Below are 14,482 nucleotides of genomic sequence, written 5' to 3'. Positions count from 1 at the left end.
GTTTACCTCCTACCGCTCACTATCACAAATCGTGCTCCTCTCGCTACATACAGGTCAAGTACACGACAGAAAATACTCCAGCCTATTCCACGTCCTCGAAGAAATCCGGTGAATCCTGGGAATACGTACTTACTAATATTTTCCAGTCTTACATCTGTAAAACCAATCCTCTCCATCGTCGCTACATACTCCTCCATTGAAACCATATTTTCCTTTGGCATGAGTTTCAGAACCGAACGCATCAAACTTGGCCTCTGGAGCGCCTCTCCGTCAAAACAGATATCTGCCAATGCGATTCGACCTCCTGGCGTGAGATGGTGGAACGATTGACGAAGGAACTCTCCTCGGGAATGAAAATGATACGCGCAATCTAGAGCCAATATCGCGTCGAACGTGGATGCGCCGTTGAAATTCAGAGGGTGATCTTGCTGTTCTGTAGATGTGTAAACCGCATCACCGTGGTAGAGAAATATAGCTGTTCCTTCTGAGGACCGTGTAAGCCGTTGGACTCTGGCAGCAGAGCGTTGGTGGTGCAACGCAAGACTTGTAATTCCAGTCAAGCTCCTTGGTCGAGGGATCGAAGGACTGGTTAGGAAAAGGATAAGTGATTCCCCTGTTCCATGTCCGACATCTAGCCTAGCTTGAGCAACAATCTTACAGATACTACTTTACTCACCCAGTATCCTCGCGCCATCTTTGATTTCTGCAGCGGTTATAAGTTTTCTAGCAAGAGCTGGGCACTTTCATGGTAATTACACGCCAAAGATACGTTCGACGGACAAAGTTACCTTCACAAGCTTCGGGAAAGACTTGTGTATCCTGCAAGCATACAGGATTTATACTTGCAGAGAACCGATAAAATCAAACTTTTCGGACCTTCCAAAAACCCATATTAAGCCATTCTGTCTTGGGAGGCCGAGTCTTCTCTTGCCCGGGCAGTTTATTGAGATCGAGATGAAATAGATCGTAAGGATCAGAAGACTTCATGTGGAACCAAACGGAAATGATTAACGTCGTGCAGACACAAGCAGAGACGATTAAAGCCCAGTGTATGATGCTGTAGCCTCCGTCGGACATGTCAACTAGTTAAAAGGCCTGGCGGTGGGGGGAGAGTGAGGAAGAGTGAGGAAGCACGCGGTCACGCAAGCCCTTGAGTCACGAAACCGTAGCCGAGTATATATTTCAGTAGTGAACTGCCAACGAAAAGAGATGCTGCATAATATCCACCAGCAAAGCAAGAAAGACCCAATGATACATTGAAGATACAACAGCGAGATCGGATAAAAACTTCTACTGGCGTGTATCCTCCCCAACCACATAACGTAACACATCGCTCAGAGTGATGATTCCCAGCAAACGTCCCTTCTTCCCACCTTTCTTTTCTTCCTCCTGGTACACTAGTGAGTTGCCAGAAAGAGCAGACATATAACATTCATACCTCTCCCTCAACAACGACCAATCGATGAACTCTCCGTTTCTTGATCAATTGAAGTAGCGTTCCCAACGAATCCGAAGCGTTGCAAATCACAACACCGGCGAAATCAGGAGATCTTTGGCTCAGAGCATCGCAAATCTTGAGATCAAGAGACTGGTACGCTCCTAGACGTACCAATGTCTAGAAGTCCGTTAAGGAACGTACAAAAACGCGGCTACACCACACGTACCATGACATCGACAGTTTCGTAGAGGTTAACGACAACGCCATCTTCGTCAATGATGGGCACAGCAGAGATTGCCCGTTCCGAGAACATGTGTACTACGTCAAACACAGTTGTGTTCAGGCTTGCCGTTGCTATAGGGTGATAAGGATTCTGCCCGTCCGGAACTGAGTGTGGTGGAGTAGCGACGTAGGTACCGATTCCGAGCTTGCGCAGAGGAAGATTAAGTTGTTGAATCTCTTTGTTACACTGGGTAAGGCAGTAGGCAGCTGGTAGACGGTAATAGGTATTGTGGCTTACATTGATGGAAATAAACTTGAGCAATCGATATTGTGTGAGCGTAGATACGATAGTCTCCTGCCCAGTCTCTGTGTCGTTATCAAGTAGAGGAAGACGTCCGGCGTGCGTCTGAACGAGGACTTGAGCGGCATCGTACAGCGAACTCATAGGGTGTTGGCGTAAAAGTGGGGGTGGTGCAACACCAAGCTCCTTTTCGATACCTGAAGATTGCACGAAGTCATCGCAAGCACAAATGAACAAGATCAGTAAGCCGCACCTCTTAGAGCCTCTAGACGTAAAGTTTCTACATCTGTTGCTGCAAGCTCGTAGGTCGCAGTCCGGTAGTAATATTGAATGAGATGAATCAGATCAAGGACGGTAAGCATTCCAGCGAATTCTGATTTTTCACTATTCCATAAAGGGGCCGAGACCACAGCTAAGGAAGAACGGATTGAGGAAAGAATAGAATAAAGACAGTTGACCTGACGTACTGTTGAGGAGTAGACACTGAAGGGCCTTCTTGACGTTGAGCTTGGTGTCCAACACAATTATGCGAAATGAAATTGGAAAAGCGTCGTAACAGGTTCTAGATTTCAGGAAATAACGGATGGCGGATAGAGCAATCTGAGAAAGAGATTTGAGTATGGAACTGATTCTTGAGCAACGTTCTGTAGATGAAAACCTCGTGTGTTTCTTGAGGAGGGGGTAGATGGGATCCAGCACGACGTCTGCTTGAAGTTTTTCGTCTGACAAGTGTAGGTGAAGGAGGATTAAGACTGGTCATCGGAGCGGCAGTGGTGGTACAGAAGAGAGTCGGACTGGGAAACTGGAATACCGCCAGCCGCAAAGGTTACCAACTTTTTGCGCTGCCTCGGTACCTGCGCTTGCTCACCAACACCCATCATGTCAGAGTACGACCCAAACGATGCGTGGATTATCCTCCTTCCTCTCCTCATCGTACTTGCCACCTTTCTCTTCCTTCTTCTTCTCTTCCTGCTGTGTATTGTTCTCATCCGCAGACGACGTGGTATTATTCTTCGCGACAATGAAGGTCCTGTCGACATGGCCAGGGAGGAGCTCATCGAAAGCGAAGGCGGTTTTGAGATCCTCGAGTCCAGATGGCTCGAATCAGTCTCAGAGAGTGTCCGTCGAGAATATCTGAGAGCTAGAGGTTTGGCGTCATTCGTCTGTATGTCACTTTGTTGGTGCTTATTCGCAGTACCAGATTATCAGTTTCAACATCTCCCAAACTCTCTCCCTACCGACATCACTCTTTCCCAGTTTCTTTCAATCCAGGAGAAAGGTGTATCAGCTTGGTCTTTTGAACCAGACTTTGATACCGTAAACTCTCTGCTTGTTCATGCAAGAACAGAAATCACTTTCCTTCCCGACCCTGCCTCATCATCGTGTGTGCAGTCAAATCTTCCTTTACCCAAGCTGAACGAAGTCTATTACTGGGAAGTGAAGATGTTCGATCTGCCGGAGTCTACAAATGTTGCAATCGGGCTCTCCACTAAACCATACCCTCCTTTCCGACTGCCTGGTTTAAACCGATATTCCATCGCATATCATTCCAATGGCGACAAATCTCACAATTATCCTTTCACCACAACCTCTTTTGGTTCTTCACTCAAAGAAGGTGATGTTTTGGGTATTGGTTATCGCCCGCGGTCAGGCACCGTCTTCTTCACACGTAACGGTCGAAAGATGGAGGACGCCTTCACAGGCCTCAATAAATGGAATCTCTTCCCTACTATCGGCGCCGATGGCCCATGCAGTGTCCACGTTAACTTTGGTCAGGCAGGATTCGTGTTTGTTGAGGCCAATGTCAAGAAATGGGGTTTAGCTCCAAGCGTGGGAACACTCGCGCCTCCCCCAGCATACGGTAGCGAGCGGGGCAGTATTCTCTTAGACGTAGGGGGACGAGTGCGCCCCACCAGAGACAGCACGCCATATGGAACACCAAGTGCCTCCTCGCCTACACCTTCCCGACGTTCCCATCGTTCGAGACGTGCAGCGAGAACACCTACCGGAGAGGTGCTTGTTTCTTCGCCACTCCGTTCGTCACAAATGACGCCCCCACCGCCTATCACACCTATCGACGAGGAACCCAGTAATGAACTCGCCACGTCACCGAGATACGTATCTCCTACGGACGCTCCCTTTCATGTACCCCCGAATGCCAATATACCACCTTCTCCTGGTCAAGAGGAGACTGGAAGTATTTCTTCCTCCGCTTCATCTGCTACCTCGAGATCGCATTCTCCTGTGGATACAGGTGCGAACAACCCCTTTTCGACGCCTCGGCGTCTTCGTCGCTCTCTCACTCACTTGGCTGCATCGTTAAACAACTTAGGCCTAGACACAACAGTACAGGTACACCCACCTCCCGAGTCTCCTTTGAGCCCAGAACCTCCGACGCCCAATCCTCGTGATATCCATTTGCAGGCTCTGCCACGGTCGGACCATCGCAGAACGGGAAGCGGGGCGAGTCAACAGCGTCTGGAGGACGATACACTAGCCACGGCGTCGTTGTCTAGACGGGATCCCCCCGCTTATTCTCCTCTGGATGCATTGACTTACGCGGATGGTGTCCAAATAGATCTTCCAGCGGAAGTGATTGCGGCTGCATTGGAGGGCAGTTCCATTCCCCCGAACGTGATTGGGCAATCCAATGTCTCCCGCTCAAGTGGGCGGCGGAGTCGACGCCGGTAGGAAGTTGATCGATTTGGTTCGTGAATCATTGCTATCTCCCCTGTTTTCACATTTATCCTAGCTGTTGTATTTATCCGTCCCAGTATCTCGCAGTAAAGTCAAGTATATTCTACACTGTGTGTTCCAATAAAGCCGTTTTCTTACCTTCGCCTCCAGACCTTCGCTTCGCTATGTGAATAATCGGAGACCTATCGTCACCATCAGTAATGTATCCGTATCAAACCTCGAACAAATCGCTGTCATTTTTCACTCGGGACCGGACATGCGCGGATTACGGATGCTGGTGAACAGGGTGAATGATGTACATATACACGAGTATTATATACATATACAGCACACTTGGCGCAAGGGTATCACGCTTTCGCAGATCGACTAGTGGACTAGGTGAAGGGAGGGTACTCAATACCGAGGATGAGAAGCGACAGATGAATTTACCTTGAGTCCAGCATCATCCCAATGGCGACCTTTGCTAGGCCAATGAGCTACATATGTAAAGCTCGGTCCTCCCCGGATCTGCTTGTTATCTGCTTCGGCAGTCTGAATTGCTGCATTTTCCTCCGGTGACCTTTGTTTGCTTTTGTAGTCTGAGGCCGGAATCGTCAACCTCAGATTCCCGCTGCCATTCCCATTTCCCTGAGACGTCGTGGTATTGTGGTGCTCAGCAATCTCTGCATTCGTCCTACTAGCCTCCTCCGCCAAACTCTTCTTGCTCCTTCGTGGCTCAGGTAGACAGGTACATCCTAATTTCCTGAGTTTCCTACGGGGCCACTTTGCGATTCTCACCCAAAGAAACAATCCTATGAGCGAGAGTCCAATGACAATTGCGATTCCAATCAACCTCTTTCCTAACGTATTGGTATGGTCGCCGTAGACAGAATTGTCAGTGTTACTTCCTGATCCTGCCTCAGAGGGGGACACTTTGGAAGCATCCATTCCGGTCGGAAGCCAGATATCTCGGATGGGGAAGATTAGATACGAGTGAAGGAAGGGAAAGGAGTGTGGAGGCTGCACTGGTAATGTTGGTAAGTTAGAAACGGAAGGAAAGGATGCTGGCACACTTTCACTCCTTTGGTCATATGTATGGAAATTATTCCGTTATGGATTTCGTTCCGCTTACTCCATATACTTACAATATCGCGATCGTCAAGCGATAACTCCACCTACATGTTCAGTTGGTGCCGAAGAACGTGATACATATTTCTAACTTACGCTTTTCGTACATGTCTACAGCTTGATTATGGTTCCAATCTTTTGGGATCCCTTGGGAATAGAGATGCACGCCGAATGTTGTTGAGTTTCAAAAACAACATCAAGACTCGCTCCAACCCAATCCCGCCGCCGCCATGCGGAGGACAACCGAGTCTGAAGGCATCCATATATCCTGTCATGGACTCGGGATCCACACCCTTAGCTATCATCTTCTCGGCAAGTACTTTCTGGTCGTGTATTCGCTGCGCTCCGGATAAGATCTCCTCACCGCGCATGAAGAAATCATACGAGTTGGTAAGAGTCTGTACATCCATCCATCAACAGATGAGCGACGGAATGAACGATAGGAGTGACTCACGGGATCTTCCGGATCTGGCATTGTATAGAATGGGCGAAGCTCGATGGGAAACTTGTCAATGATGAAATAATCGGTGTCGTATTTCGCTTTAACAATCCTCCCGAGCCTTTTTTCGTTTTCTGTACTGTCAAGACATCAGCCATATGAAGACGTAAACTGAGCCGAGTAACGAACTTGATGTCGTCCAATTCCTCTCTGGGTACACCGTCCTCTACCAGAAGATCAAGGGCTTGCCTAAAGGTGAGCTTTAAAGTTCCTTCGTCTCCTTCTCTCCACTTGAATTCGTCCGCCGGGAATTGCTTGTTGACGACGTCAATCTCTTTCTTATACTTCTCTTTCAAGCCACGGAAGATGCTAATGAAAAGACCATCCAGGAGTTCTACAACCTCGTGATAATGCTCCTCAATCGCCATCTCCAGATCCAGTCCCATAAATTCGGTGAGATGACGATGAGTGTTGGAATCTTCTGCTCTGAAAACGGGCCCTATTTCATAAACTCGTTCGAAATCAGCGGCGATAGCCATTTGTTTCGCCAATTGGGGTGACTGAGCCAGAAAGGCATGTCCTATGGAGAGTGTGAATTGCAGAAAATACACAAGAGAGGAAGAATGTGACCTTTGAAGTAGTTGACTTTGAACACTGAAGCCCCAGATTCCGTCGCAGCTCCTTGAAGTTTGGGTGAGTGGATTTCAATAAACCCGTTTGAGCTAAGGTAGTCTCGGAAGAGATCGCCGATCGCGGATTGCAACCTGAAGATCGCTTGATTGGTTTGTGTCTGTTTCAATGGGTTGGGCTTTGTTGTGAAGAAACGGAATCAAAACAAACACTCACACGCAGATCGATAACTCGGTTATTAAGCCTCGTGTCAAGGAGCACTCTGTTGAACTGAGCACCCTCTGCGTCAATGTCGGCATCTGGACGGTTTGCGTCGTCGACCGTGAATGGGAGTCTTCTCTCGACTCCAGAGATGAGGTGTATCTTCAGGCCGAGGGTATTACGATGTGAAAACGAGAGTAAAGCACAGAAACCCACCTGAATCACAAGTACTTCGACGTCTTCAACGCTAGCGCTCTTGATGGGTTCGGGAGTCTTCTTGACGACACCCTCGACAAGAACGATACTTTCGTCCGCAAGTGAGGCAGCCCATTTAACCATCTGTTTAGAAATCTTCTCTGGACTAACCATCACCAAAGCCTGCACTGAGTCTGTCCTTTGACGGAGGTTCAAGAACACCATCTTGTTGCCTTGCGCACGGGATGCATGGACACGAGCCCTGAATAAAACTGTCTCTCCATCTCGAGATGACAATGAGGCGATTTGAGCTCGAGGCTTGCGAGGACGCGATTGGGACTGATGAAGAGGGAGAGGGCCGTAGGATTCTTTGGCAAAATCCTGAAGGAAATCAATCAGATCGTGTACGATCGGTGTTGAGATGCACCAACCACTTCTGCCTCTGCTTGTTTCTCAGCCAACTCCGCCTGCTTCGCAGCCTTTTCTGCAGCTTTCTTTTCCTTTTCCGCCGCTTTTGCACGTTTCTTTAGTTCGCTCTTCGACGGACCTTCAGGCGGTGCATGTCTGGAATATCAGAGGTGGTTAGCTTATCGCAACCAACAGAAATACTGTACAGACTCATTTGGAGGAGGGTTTGTGTCAGCCATCCCAAGAATGATAAGGCGAAGGAAGAAGAGTAACGCTGACTCGACCAAGGAATTATCTTATCTTCCCGTTATCTGTGGCCTGGCCCCTATTCTGCCAAGTGGCTCCGGCATCTCCATCCTATGTTAGCCAAGTTTGAAACCTTCCTGGTATTGTACGCTTGAAATGTCGTTCGAGAAGTAGCAATCCAGCCCCAGCCAGGAGTGTGACCTGGCGCACAGTGTCTCCAATCCAACCTACGTTTCTTTCTTTGAAGTTGGGCCATAGAACGGTCTGTTTGTTCAGCTCCGGCGATAAACACAGGCTCTGCCGTGCTCTGCCATCCGGGTTAGGGCGGGGTTACGTAACAGTGCGTTGCCCGTCTTTAAAAAACCATCATGTTGGCCTCTACTCTCGCTCGTCGCTCTGTAGTCACTGTCAAGTCCAATGCCGCTCGTTCACTGTCGGTATGGTCGAGCGTTCCCGCAGGTCCGCCCGACCCAATCCTTGGTAAATCCTTGCCATGCAATCTTCTCCTTCGCAACTTTTCTCAAACCCGTTTCAGGCGTCACCGAAGCTTTCAAGGCCGACAAAGATCCCCGAAAAATCAACTTAGGTGTCGGTGCTTACAGAGATGACACGGGAAAACCCTACATTCTACCCAGTGTTCAAAAGGTCAATCAATACCACCCCAATCCGAGGGTGTGAACTAATCACGAACCCAATTCTCAGGCTGAAGAGATTATTACTGCCTCAAAACCCGATAAAGAATATTTACCCATTACTGGGCTCGCCGAGTTCAACAAAAACGCGGCCAAGCTCGCATACGGAGCCGACAGTGCAGCACTGAAGGATGGTGTGGTAAGCGTAGCATCTCCTCGTGTTCTTCGCAAGCTCATGAGCAAGCCATAGATTGCTATCACGCAGTCTATCTCTGGTACTGGTGCCCTCAGAATTGGTGGTGCCTTCCTAGCCCGCCATTATCCTAATGCCAAAGTCATCTACCTTCCTACTCCCTCCTGGGGCAACCACACACCAATTTTCCGAGATTCTGGCTTTGAAGTACGTCAATACAGATACTTTGACAAGAAAACAGTCGGACTCGATTTCGAAGGACTCAAGGCAGATTTGAAGGTATGTCGTTGAGTACCGGTCAACACCGTCTTGTAACTTTCCGCTCTTCGTTTTACCAGGCGGCACCCGAGAATTCTATCGTGCTCCTTCACGCCTGTGCTCACAACCCGACTGGAGTTGACCCTACTCATGAACAATGGAAGGATATCTCTGACATCGTCAAAGAGAAGAAGCTCTTCCCATTCTTCGACATGGCTTATCAGGGCTTCGCAACTGGCTCCATTGCTAATGACGCTTTTGCTGTCCGTCACTTCACCTCTCAGGGCCATCAGGTTGCCCTTGCTCAGTCATTCGCCAAAAATATGGGTCTTTACGGAGAACGTGTCGGAGCTTTCTCACTCACAACTAGAGACCCGGAGGAGAAGGCTCGTGTCGACAGTCAGCTGAAGATTGTTATCCGACCAATGTACTCGAACCCGCCCCTTCACGGAGCCAGAATTGCGAATGCGATCCTTAGCGATAAGGCGTTAAATACTCAATGGGAAGGTGAAGTCAAGCAAATGGCGGATCGCATCATCGGCATGAGGGAGACGCTGTACAACATGCTTTCCCATGAGCTGAAGACCCCCGGTGACTGGAGGCACATCACGAGCCAAATTGGCATGTTCAGGTATTATTTTAGTCTCCTCCTCTTCTGAGTACCATATGCTAATCCCTGTCGTCCAGCTTCACTGGTTTGACAACTCCTCAAACCAAAGCTTTGGCTGAGAAGGCCCACATATACATGACTGCTGATGGTCGTATTTCGATGGCAGGGCTGAACGCTGGAAACATTCATTACTTTGCTCAGTCCGTTGATGCAGCTGTCAAGGGCAATTTATAACTGTAATCTACAGTAGATTTTGGTGCACCGCATCGGGACAGAATTCTGCGATTAATAGATTAGACAACTAGATTTACTAGACTTGAAATAGACCTGTTATTGGCATTGTGAGACCTGAGACTTCGAGAGATGGCGAAAGTTTTCGCACACTGCGGCGCGTCACTAACTTCCTCGTTGATTTGAACCATCATCGCGGCCCCTGCCTGCTATCGTTGATGACCGCAGAAGCTGAACAGGATGGAAACCGAAGAGGTCTCAATGATTAACGACCAGACTCTTCCTGGCGCTTGGCCCATAACTCCGCTACACAAAAGGACCCATACCTATCCTTTACAGCCTCAAGAACGCGTCGTGCAACTTCAAAGCAGAACAAGATCTCTACTGCAACGACATCAACAAACTCGGAGTGCTCTTTCAGGTATCTCATGTTCATGTGGAAACCTTGTATCTAGCTCTTCGAGCTTTGGCGTTCCATCAGACGACTCAAATCTCACCAGATTCACTCCGGTGAGCTACTTCTTCGATCTACAATTCACTTACTCAGTCGCGTTCTTATTGCCGTCCAGAGCAATTCCGCGTTTGCCGTACGTGCTTCCATTGATCCTGGCCGTCCAAGATACTAAACCGTTAGGATAGGTCCATTCTCTAACGTCCTCTCCAAGTTCCATTGCCTCCTCAACGCCCAGTTTTAGAAAACGCGAAACTTCAAAGCCAGGTTGCGTATCTCCTCTGCCACTCAGTTTTTCTCGGCGCATACAGCCGCCTCCCGTGCCAAACGATCTGGGTCTGAGGGCAAACAATAGCTCCCCGCATGCCCTTGCTCAGTTACCGTCGCATGCGGACGTCTCTCTTTCTCGCACTTCGATCTCGCACTCGATGGAGGCCTCTTTTGGTGCCAAGAGCCTCGCAACATCTTCACCCCACTCTAGATTTACCTCTTCTCAAAGTTCAGCCAGAAATCTTGATACCTCGCTGTCTCCAATTATCTTCACGTCCCCAACGTCTTCCAATATACCACGGAGAAACGCTCGAGGCAACTCTGACGACGCGTATGATTATAGTAGTTTCTGGAAATCATCGGGAGATGAAGATGAATTTGATGATTCTCGACTTCTGCAGATCGGAACGCCATCTCCAACGCCATCTCCTAGCCCGTCTCCTGTGTCTGTGGGGAATAACCGTCGCCGGGATGGGTTGACTGTTTCTGTGACCTCTCCTTCAGTAGATGAGCTAGTGCTACCTCAGGCGATGTTAACAACACTCTCGTTACCAGGAACCCTCAATGACGATAGCTTCAGTTTGAATCTTCCAGTTCCGTTTGAACCACGGGCTCTCGCGTCTTACGCAAATTACACAGACCAAGAGAGTTCTGCTACACCATACACGCCATCGCTCGCCCCATACTCTGAAACCTCTGACTTCGTTACTACTCCAACTTCGACTACGTCACCTTTAATTCTGGCACCCGCCCGTCTAGAGGATGCTAGTTCTATTCATGCCGTTTACTTCTCTCAGTCTACACACACCTTGGCACGAACTCCTGTCGACCTTTCACCAAGCACGCCAGCGACGGAAGAAAGAGATGTATTCAGTGCCGCAGATTTTGCACACGCCGTGGTCATGTCCTCCTGGGGGAATCCTGCCTTAGGCATTGAAGCCGCTGTTGCTCCTGTGACTAGCCGGACTGTTGACGGTAGCATCATCGAAGATGTTCCTCAAATTCAGACCGAAACACCCGTCAATACCAACCGGTCTAGACGATCCATCACTTTTACAGAAAAGCGCCGTCCTCGTGGTGGTATTCTTAGTCGGGTGAAAAAGCTAGGAAACAAAGTCAAGGCCTTCCTTATGGGTAAACCTAGACCACCTCATCGATATGTTTTGAAAAGGTCGATCACAGTTCAAGAAAGTCTGGATGTGGTCGACATCACCGGAAACCAATCGCCTGGCTCTCAAATTCTCCCCCGCCTAGAGTTGGAGTTGGGTGGGGAGGGCCTGGCGCTAGCTACCGTAAGTTCTGAAAGATGGTCCAGCTGGCCTTCCAACTGACACGTCGCGCAGCGTACCCGAAGGTGCAGGCCTGGCTTGACTCCCGAAACATACACTCCCGCCGAAGATCCTGTTCTTGAGGTTCAAGATAGAGTCTTCCCAGCAAGAATAAACAGGAACTCTCCCGACACAACGAGGACACCCGAAAGTGACGGCTACCCTCGAGACGAACTTCAAGTTCAGCTAGCAGAACACGCCCGCCCCAAAACTGTCAATGAGATCAAAGCAAGGCGCCCATTCTCATTCTCCGCTTTTTCTTCGAACTTGACCGCATCATCTTCCAATACCAGCAATTTAAAGTCCCGACCAGTTTCCGATTTTGTATTAGCGTCGCATACTAGCTATTCTGGACAAGGACGAGCAATCGGCCAACACCGAGGTTATGTGGCTAACCGTGTCATTTTGCCACCTAGGAGATATTCTTATGTCCCACCCCCACCTGGTCTGACGGATCCGGCGTCCTCTGGCGCCTATAGCTCAACGTTGCCACCTAATAGTAATGGTGATCATCACTCTACATCGGGCGACGTTCAGACTACCTCCGAGTGCGTGAGACCGACGGATACTCGGAGATATTCTCTTTCTGCTCTCTCTAGTTTTGCGGCGGGGTTGAAACACCGGGGTACTTGGGCTCGCTATTCCTAGATTAGATGCGATTGTAGAAAAATGACTCGACAGAATACTATTGTTCAGTGATTCTTTTTACAAAGAACCTTATGCTATGGACATTCTTGGAACGACAGTACCAGAAGACCGTAATATACATTTACGCTCAGGAGCTAAATATGCTTTTATCTCGGCCCTTGGCCATGTTTACGCTAACGCTTTGGCAGCACTGACTAGGTGGATATCTCTGATATGTCGGCTGTAGTATAGTACTATATAATCCTGTACATGCATGTATTCATCTAAGGTATATAACGTGTGGGCTCGACAAGGCACAGTCCTGGGATGCCAAAGTCACCTATGAAGACTCACATTTTGCTCTCGCTATTCTCATTGGGGGGCAGGTAAGGACTCGCCAGTTTTACCGGTCATGCCAATAAGTTGCCATCCGTTCAGCGTTCTGTCATTCAAGGACGTCTTCCCTTTTCAGAGTACAGCGAGTTGCGTGTCAAGAACAGGTAAGGTCACCTATCCAGAAGATTTGCGCATCAGTAACTGGTTTGGGAGCTCAGTACTCAGTCATCAGGTGGTGATGCTTGCGTTCTAAGAAGTAGATGATCGATATCGACTCTCGAGTCTACAATAGAGATACAAAATCTTGAATATCCTGAGTTCATGATGCATAAGTTCAAAGTACCGCACAGCGCATTGAAATGGTTGAGGATACGTACTGGGAAACTAAATGTCCAAATCTTCGTCCGGATCATCGTCGTCAATGTCATCCGCTGAGTCCGGTTCGTAGAAAATGGCACCGGAAGGTTGTTGTTGAGATTGAGTTTGTCCTGTCTACAGATGAGGTTGACAGTTCTTAAAAAGCGCATTTTGACAAATGCACCTTCCAACACATAGGGTAAGGGCACCTTGGCTCGGGCTTCTTGCTGAGAGGGAGTGAGTTGCAAGTTGAAAGACATGATTTGTGTCGGATCCGGAGCGGTCTGGATTTATGGTAGATCAGCAAAGTGGGCGATGGGTGGTGGGTCTCCAAAATAAAAAAGTACAAACCTCTTCAACAGACTTCCGCTTCCATAGATCACTCAAGCTAGTCAACTTGTTTAAAGGCATGGGGTAGCCCTTGGTGGTATTCCACCCTTCAAGAGTGCGCTGGACGCCTTTACGTCGACCAGATGCATCACTTCCTCCTCTCAAGATAATCTCAACCACGAATTCTTCTGGATTTCCGCTACCCCTTCCTTGTAGAACCAATCGTTCGCTCTCATGGTCGCGCTCACTGAGTGGAATAAAGACGCTCCAGAATTTTACTTCGGGTGAAATGGGGGGAGGGAAGGTGAGATACTCTTTCGCGAGATGCGTAAGAATTTCAGGAGGATGAGAAATTAAGTGGGCTAATGAAGGAAAGAATGAGGTAGATGTGAGAAGGGGGGTTAGTGGACATGGGATGCAAAGATGGAGGATCAAACGTGAAGGTTCTAGATGAAGTCCTCAGTAAGAGCCGATGATATGAGCCCAACGGTCCATACTTGATCGAGAAGAAATCAGTGAAAGGACAGAACGCAGAAACGCGTAAACGGCTTGCACGGAACCAATATCGGAAAGTAGAGTATCGAGGGAGTCTATGACCACATCGATAGAGGATGTATCAGGTTCTTGCACAAAGCACATGAGTGTCATGTCATAGTGAGGACTTCAATGGGCGTAAACTTACCATTTTCTAGGCCTGTGAGGATCTGTCCTTGAGAGCCTCTCCAGTCGTCATTGTAAGTGGGAACGAGATCAAGCAAGTCGAGGATCACTGGTTTTTCATCCTGACTCTTTGAGTCGTCGACTAGACTCGAGGGAGGGTAAAGAAAACAGACTAGAAAGGTTTTACGCTTTGCATTTTTCGAGACTAGATGTCGTAGAATAGGGAGAGACGACTGCGCAAACGATGATTGGAGCAGAATTAAGCGTTGGCCATCGAGTTCATCAAGAAGCAGCATGATGATGAGTCGCGGCACA

General features: G+C 48.6%; 8 protein-coding genes across 10 annotated transcripts; 3 read left to right on the top strand and 5 right to left on the bottom strand.

Annotated features, from left to right (window-relative positions):
* Positions 1-2: 2 nt before the first annotated feature.
* E1B28_001135 (uncharacterized protein) lies at positions 3-1,077 on the bottom strand (the record flags this gene model as incomplete). The annotated part of the gene is made up of 4 exons (XM_043147041.1): positions 3-631; positions 677-733; positions 789-819; positions 877-1,077. 4 exons carry the CDS (start codon positions 1,075-1,077, stop codon positions 3-5), a joined length of 918 nt encoding a protein of 305 aa, XP_043015746.1.
* A 213-nt stretch (positions 1,078-1,290) lies between these two features.
* On the bottom strand, positions 1,291-2,721 carry E1B28_001134 (uncharacterized protein; the record flags this gene model as incomplete). The annotated part of the gene is made up of 7 exons (XM_043147040.1): positions 1,291-1,389; positions 1,439-1,615; positions 1,665-1,907; positions 1,959-2,158; positions 2,215-2,373; positions 2,429-2,561; positions 2,620-2,721. The coding sequence occupies 7 exons, from the start codon at positions 2,719-2,721 to the stop codon at positions 1,291-1,293; spliced, it is 1,113 nt and encodes a 370-aa protein (XP_043015745.1).
* A 99-nt stretch (positions 2,722-2,820) lies between these two features.
* E1B28_001133 (uncharacterized protein) lies at positions 2,821-4,907 on the top strand. Of its 2 annotated transcripts, none has more exons than XM_043147038.1 (4): positions 2,821-3,108; positions 3,163-4,215; positions 4,294-4,754; positions 4,809-4,907. In XM_043147038.1, exons 1-3 carry the CDS (start codon positions 2,841-2,843, stop codon positions 4,650-4,652), a joined length of 1,680 nt encoding a protein of 559 aa, XP_043015743.1. In that variant the 5' UTR covers positions 2,821-2,840; the 3' UTR covers positions 4,653-4,754; positions 4,809-4,907. The 2 variants fall into 2 exon arrangements, with proteins under 2 accessions (XP_043015743.1, XP_043015744.1); XM_043147039.1 differs by having other exon boundaries at positions 2,980-3,108; positions 4,294-4,749.
* A 98-nt stretch (positions 4,908-5,005) lies between these two features.
* E1B28_001132 (uncharacterized protein) lies at positions 5,006-5,585 on the bottom strand (the record flags this gene model as incomplete). Its single annotated transcript, XM_043147037.1, has 2 exons — positions 5,006-5,032; positions 5,088-5,585. 2 exons carry the CDS (start codon positions 5,583-5,585, stop codon positions 5,006-5,008), a joined length of 525 nt encoding a protein of 174 aa, XP_043015742.1.
* A 302-nt stretch (positions 5,586-5,887) lies between these two features.
* E1B28_001131 (uncharacterized protein) lies at positions 5,888-7,877 on the bottom strand (the record flags this gene model as incomplete). The annotated part of the gene is made up of 8 exons (XM_043147036.1): positions 5,888-6,163; positions 6,220-6,343; positions 6,394-6,784; positions 6,835-6,994; positions 7,051-7,197; positions 7,252-7,611; positions 7,662-7,794; positions 7,849-7,877. The coding sequence occupies 8 exons, from the start codon at positions 7,875-7,877 to the stop codon at positions 5,888-5,890; spliced, it is 1,620 nt and encodes a 539-aa protein (XP_043015741.1).
* Positions 7,878-8,232: 355 nt separating this feature from the next.
* On the top strand, positions 8,233-9,923 carry GOT2 (Aspartate aminotransferase, mitochondrial). The gene is made up of 6 exons (XM_043147035.1): positions 8,233-8,364; positions 8,420-8,529; positions 8,587-8,715; positions 8,767-8,988; positions 9,048-9,598; positions 9,655-9,923. The coding sequence occupies exons 1-6, from the start codon at positions 8,253-8,255 to the stop codon at positions 9,809-9,811; spliced, it is 1,281 nt and encodes a 426-aa protein (XP_043015740.1). The 5' UTR covers positions 8,233-8,252; the 3' UTR covers positions 9,812-9,923.
* A 125-nt stretch (positions 9,924-10,048) lies between these two features.
* E1B28_001129 (uncharacterized protein) lies at positions 10,049-12,505 on the top strand (the record flags this gene model as incomplete). The annotated part of the gene is made up of 4 exons (XM_043147034.1): positions 10,049-10,318; positions 10,378-10,395; positions 10,448-11,821; positions 11,873-12,505. 4 exons carry the CDS (start codon positions 10,049-10,051, stop codon positions 12,503-12,505), a joined length of 2,295 nt encoding a protein of 764 aa, XP_043015739.1.
* Positions 12,506-13,009: 504 nt separating this feature from the next.
* Positions 13,010-14,473, bottom strand: E1B28_001128 (uncharacterized protein). Of its 2 annotated transcripts, XM_043147033.1 has the most exons (7): positions 14,341-14,473; positions 14,190-14,289; positions 14,005-14,130; positions 13,529-13,953; positions 13,362-13,461; positions 13,198-13,308; positions 13,010-13,133 (listed from the first exon to the last, which is right to left on the bottom strand). In XM_043147033.1, exons 1-6 carry the CDS (start codon positions 14,461-14,463, stop codon positions 13,205-13,207), a joined length of 978 nt encoding a protein of 325 aa, XP_043015738.1. In that variant the 5' UTR covers positions 14,464-14,473; the 3' UTR covers positions 13,010-13,133; positions 13,198-13,204. The 2 variants fall into 2 exon arrangements, with proteins under 2 accessions (XP_043015738.1, XP_043015737.1); XM_043147032.1 differs by having other exon boundaries at positions 13,198-13,461; positions 14,190-14,473.
* Between the last annotated feature and the right edge of the window lie 9 nt (positions 14,474-14,482).

Source organism: Marasmius oreades, chromosome 1, assembly GCF_018924745.1.
Source record: "Marasmius oreades isolate 03SP1 chromosome 1, whole genome shotgun sequence".
NCBI lineage: Eukaryota > Fungi > Basidiomycota > Agaricomycetes > Agaricales > Marasmiaceae > Marasmius > Marasmius oreades.
Note: the sequence above shows the minus strand (reverse complement) of the source record. Positions and strands in the feature narration are given on the sequence as shown.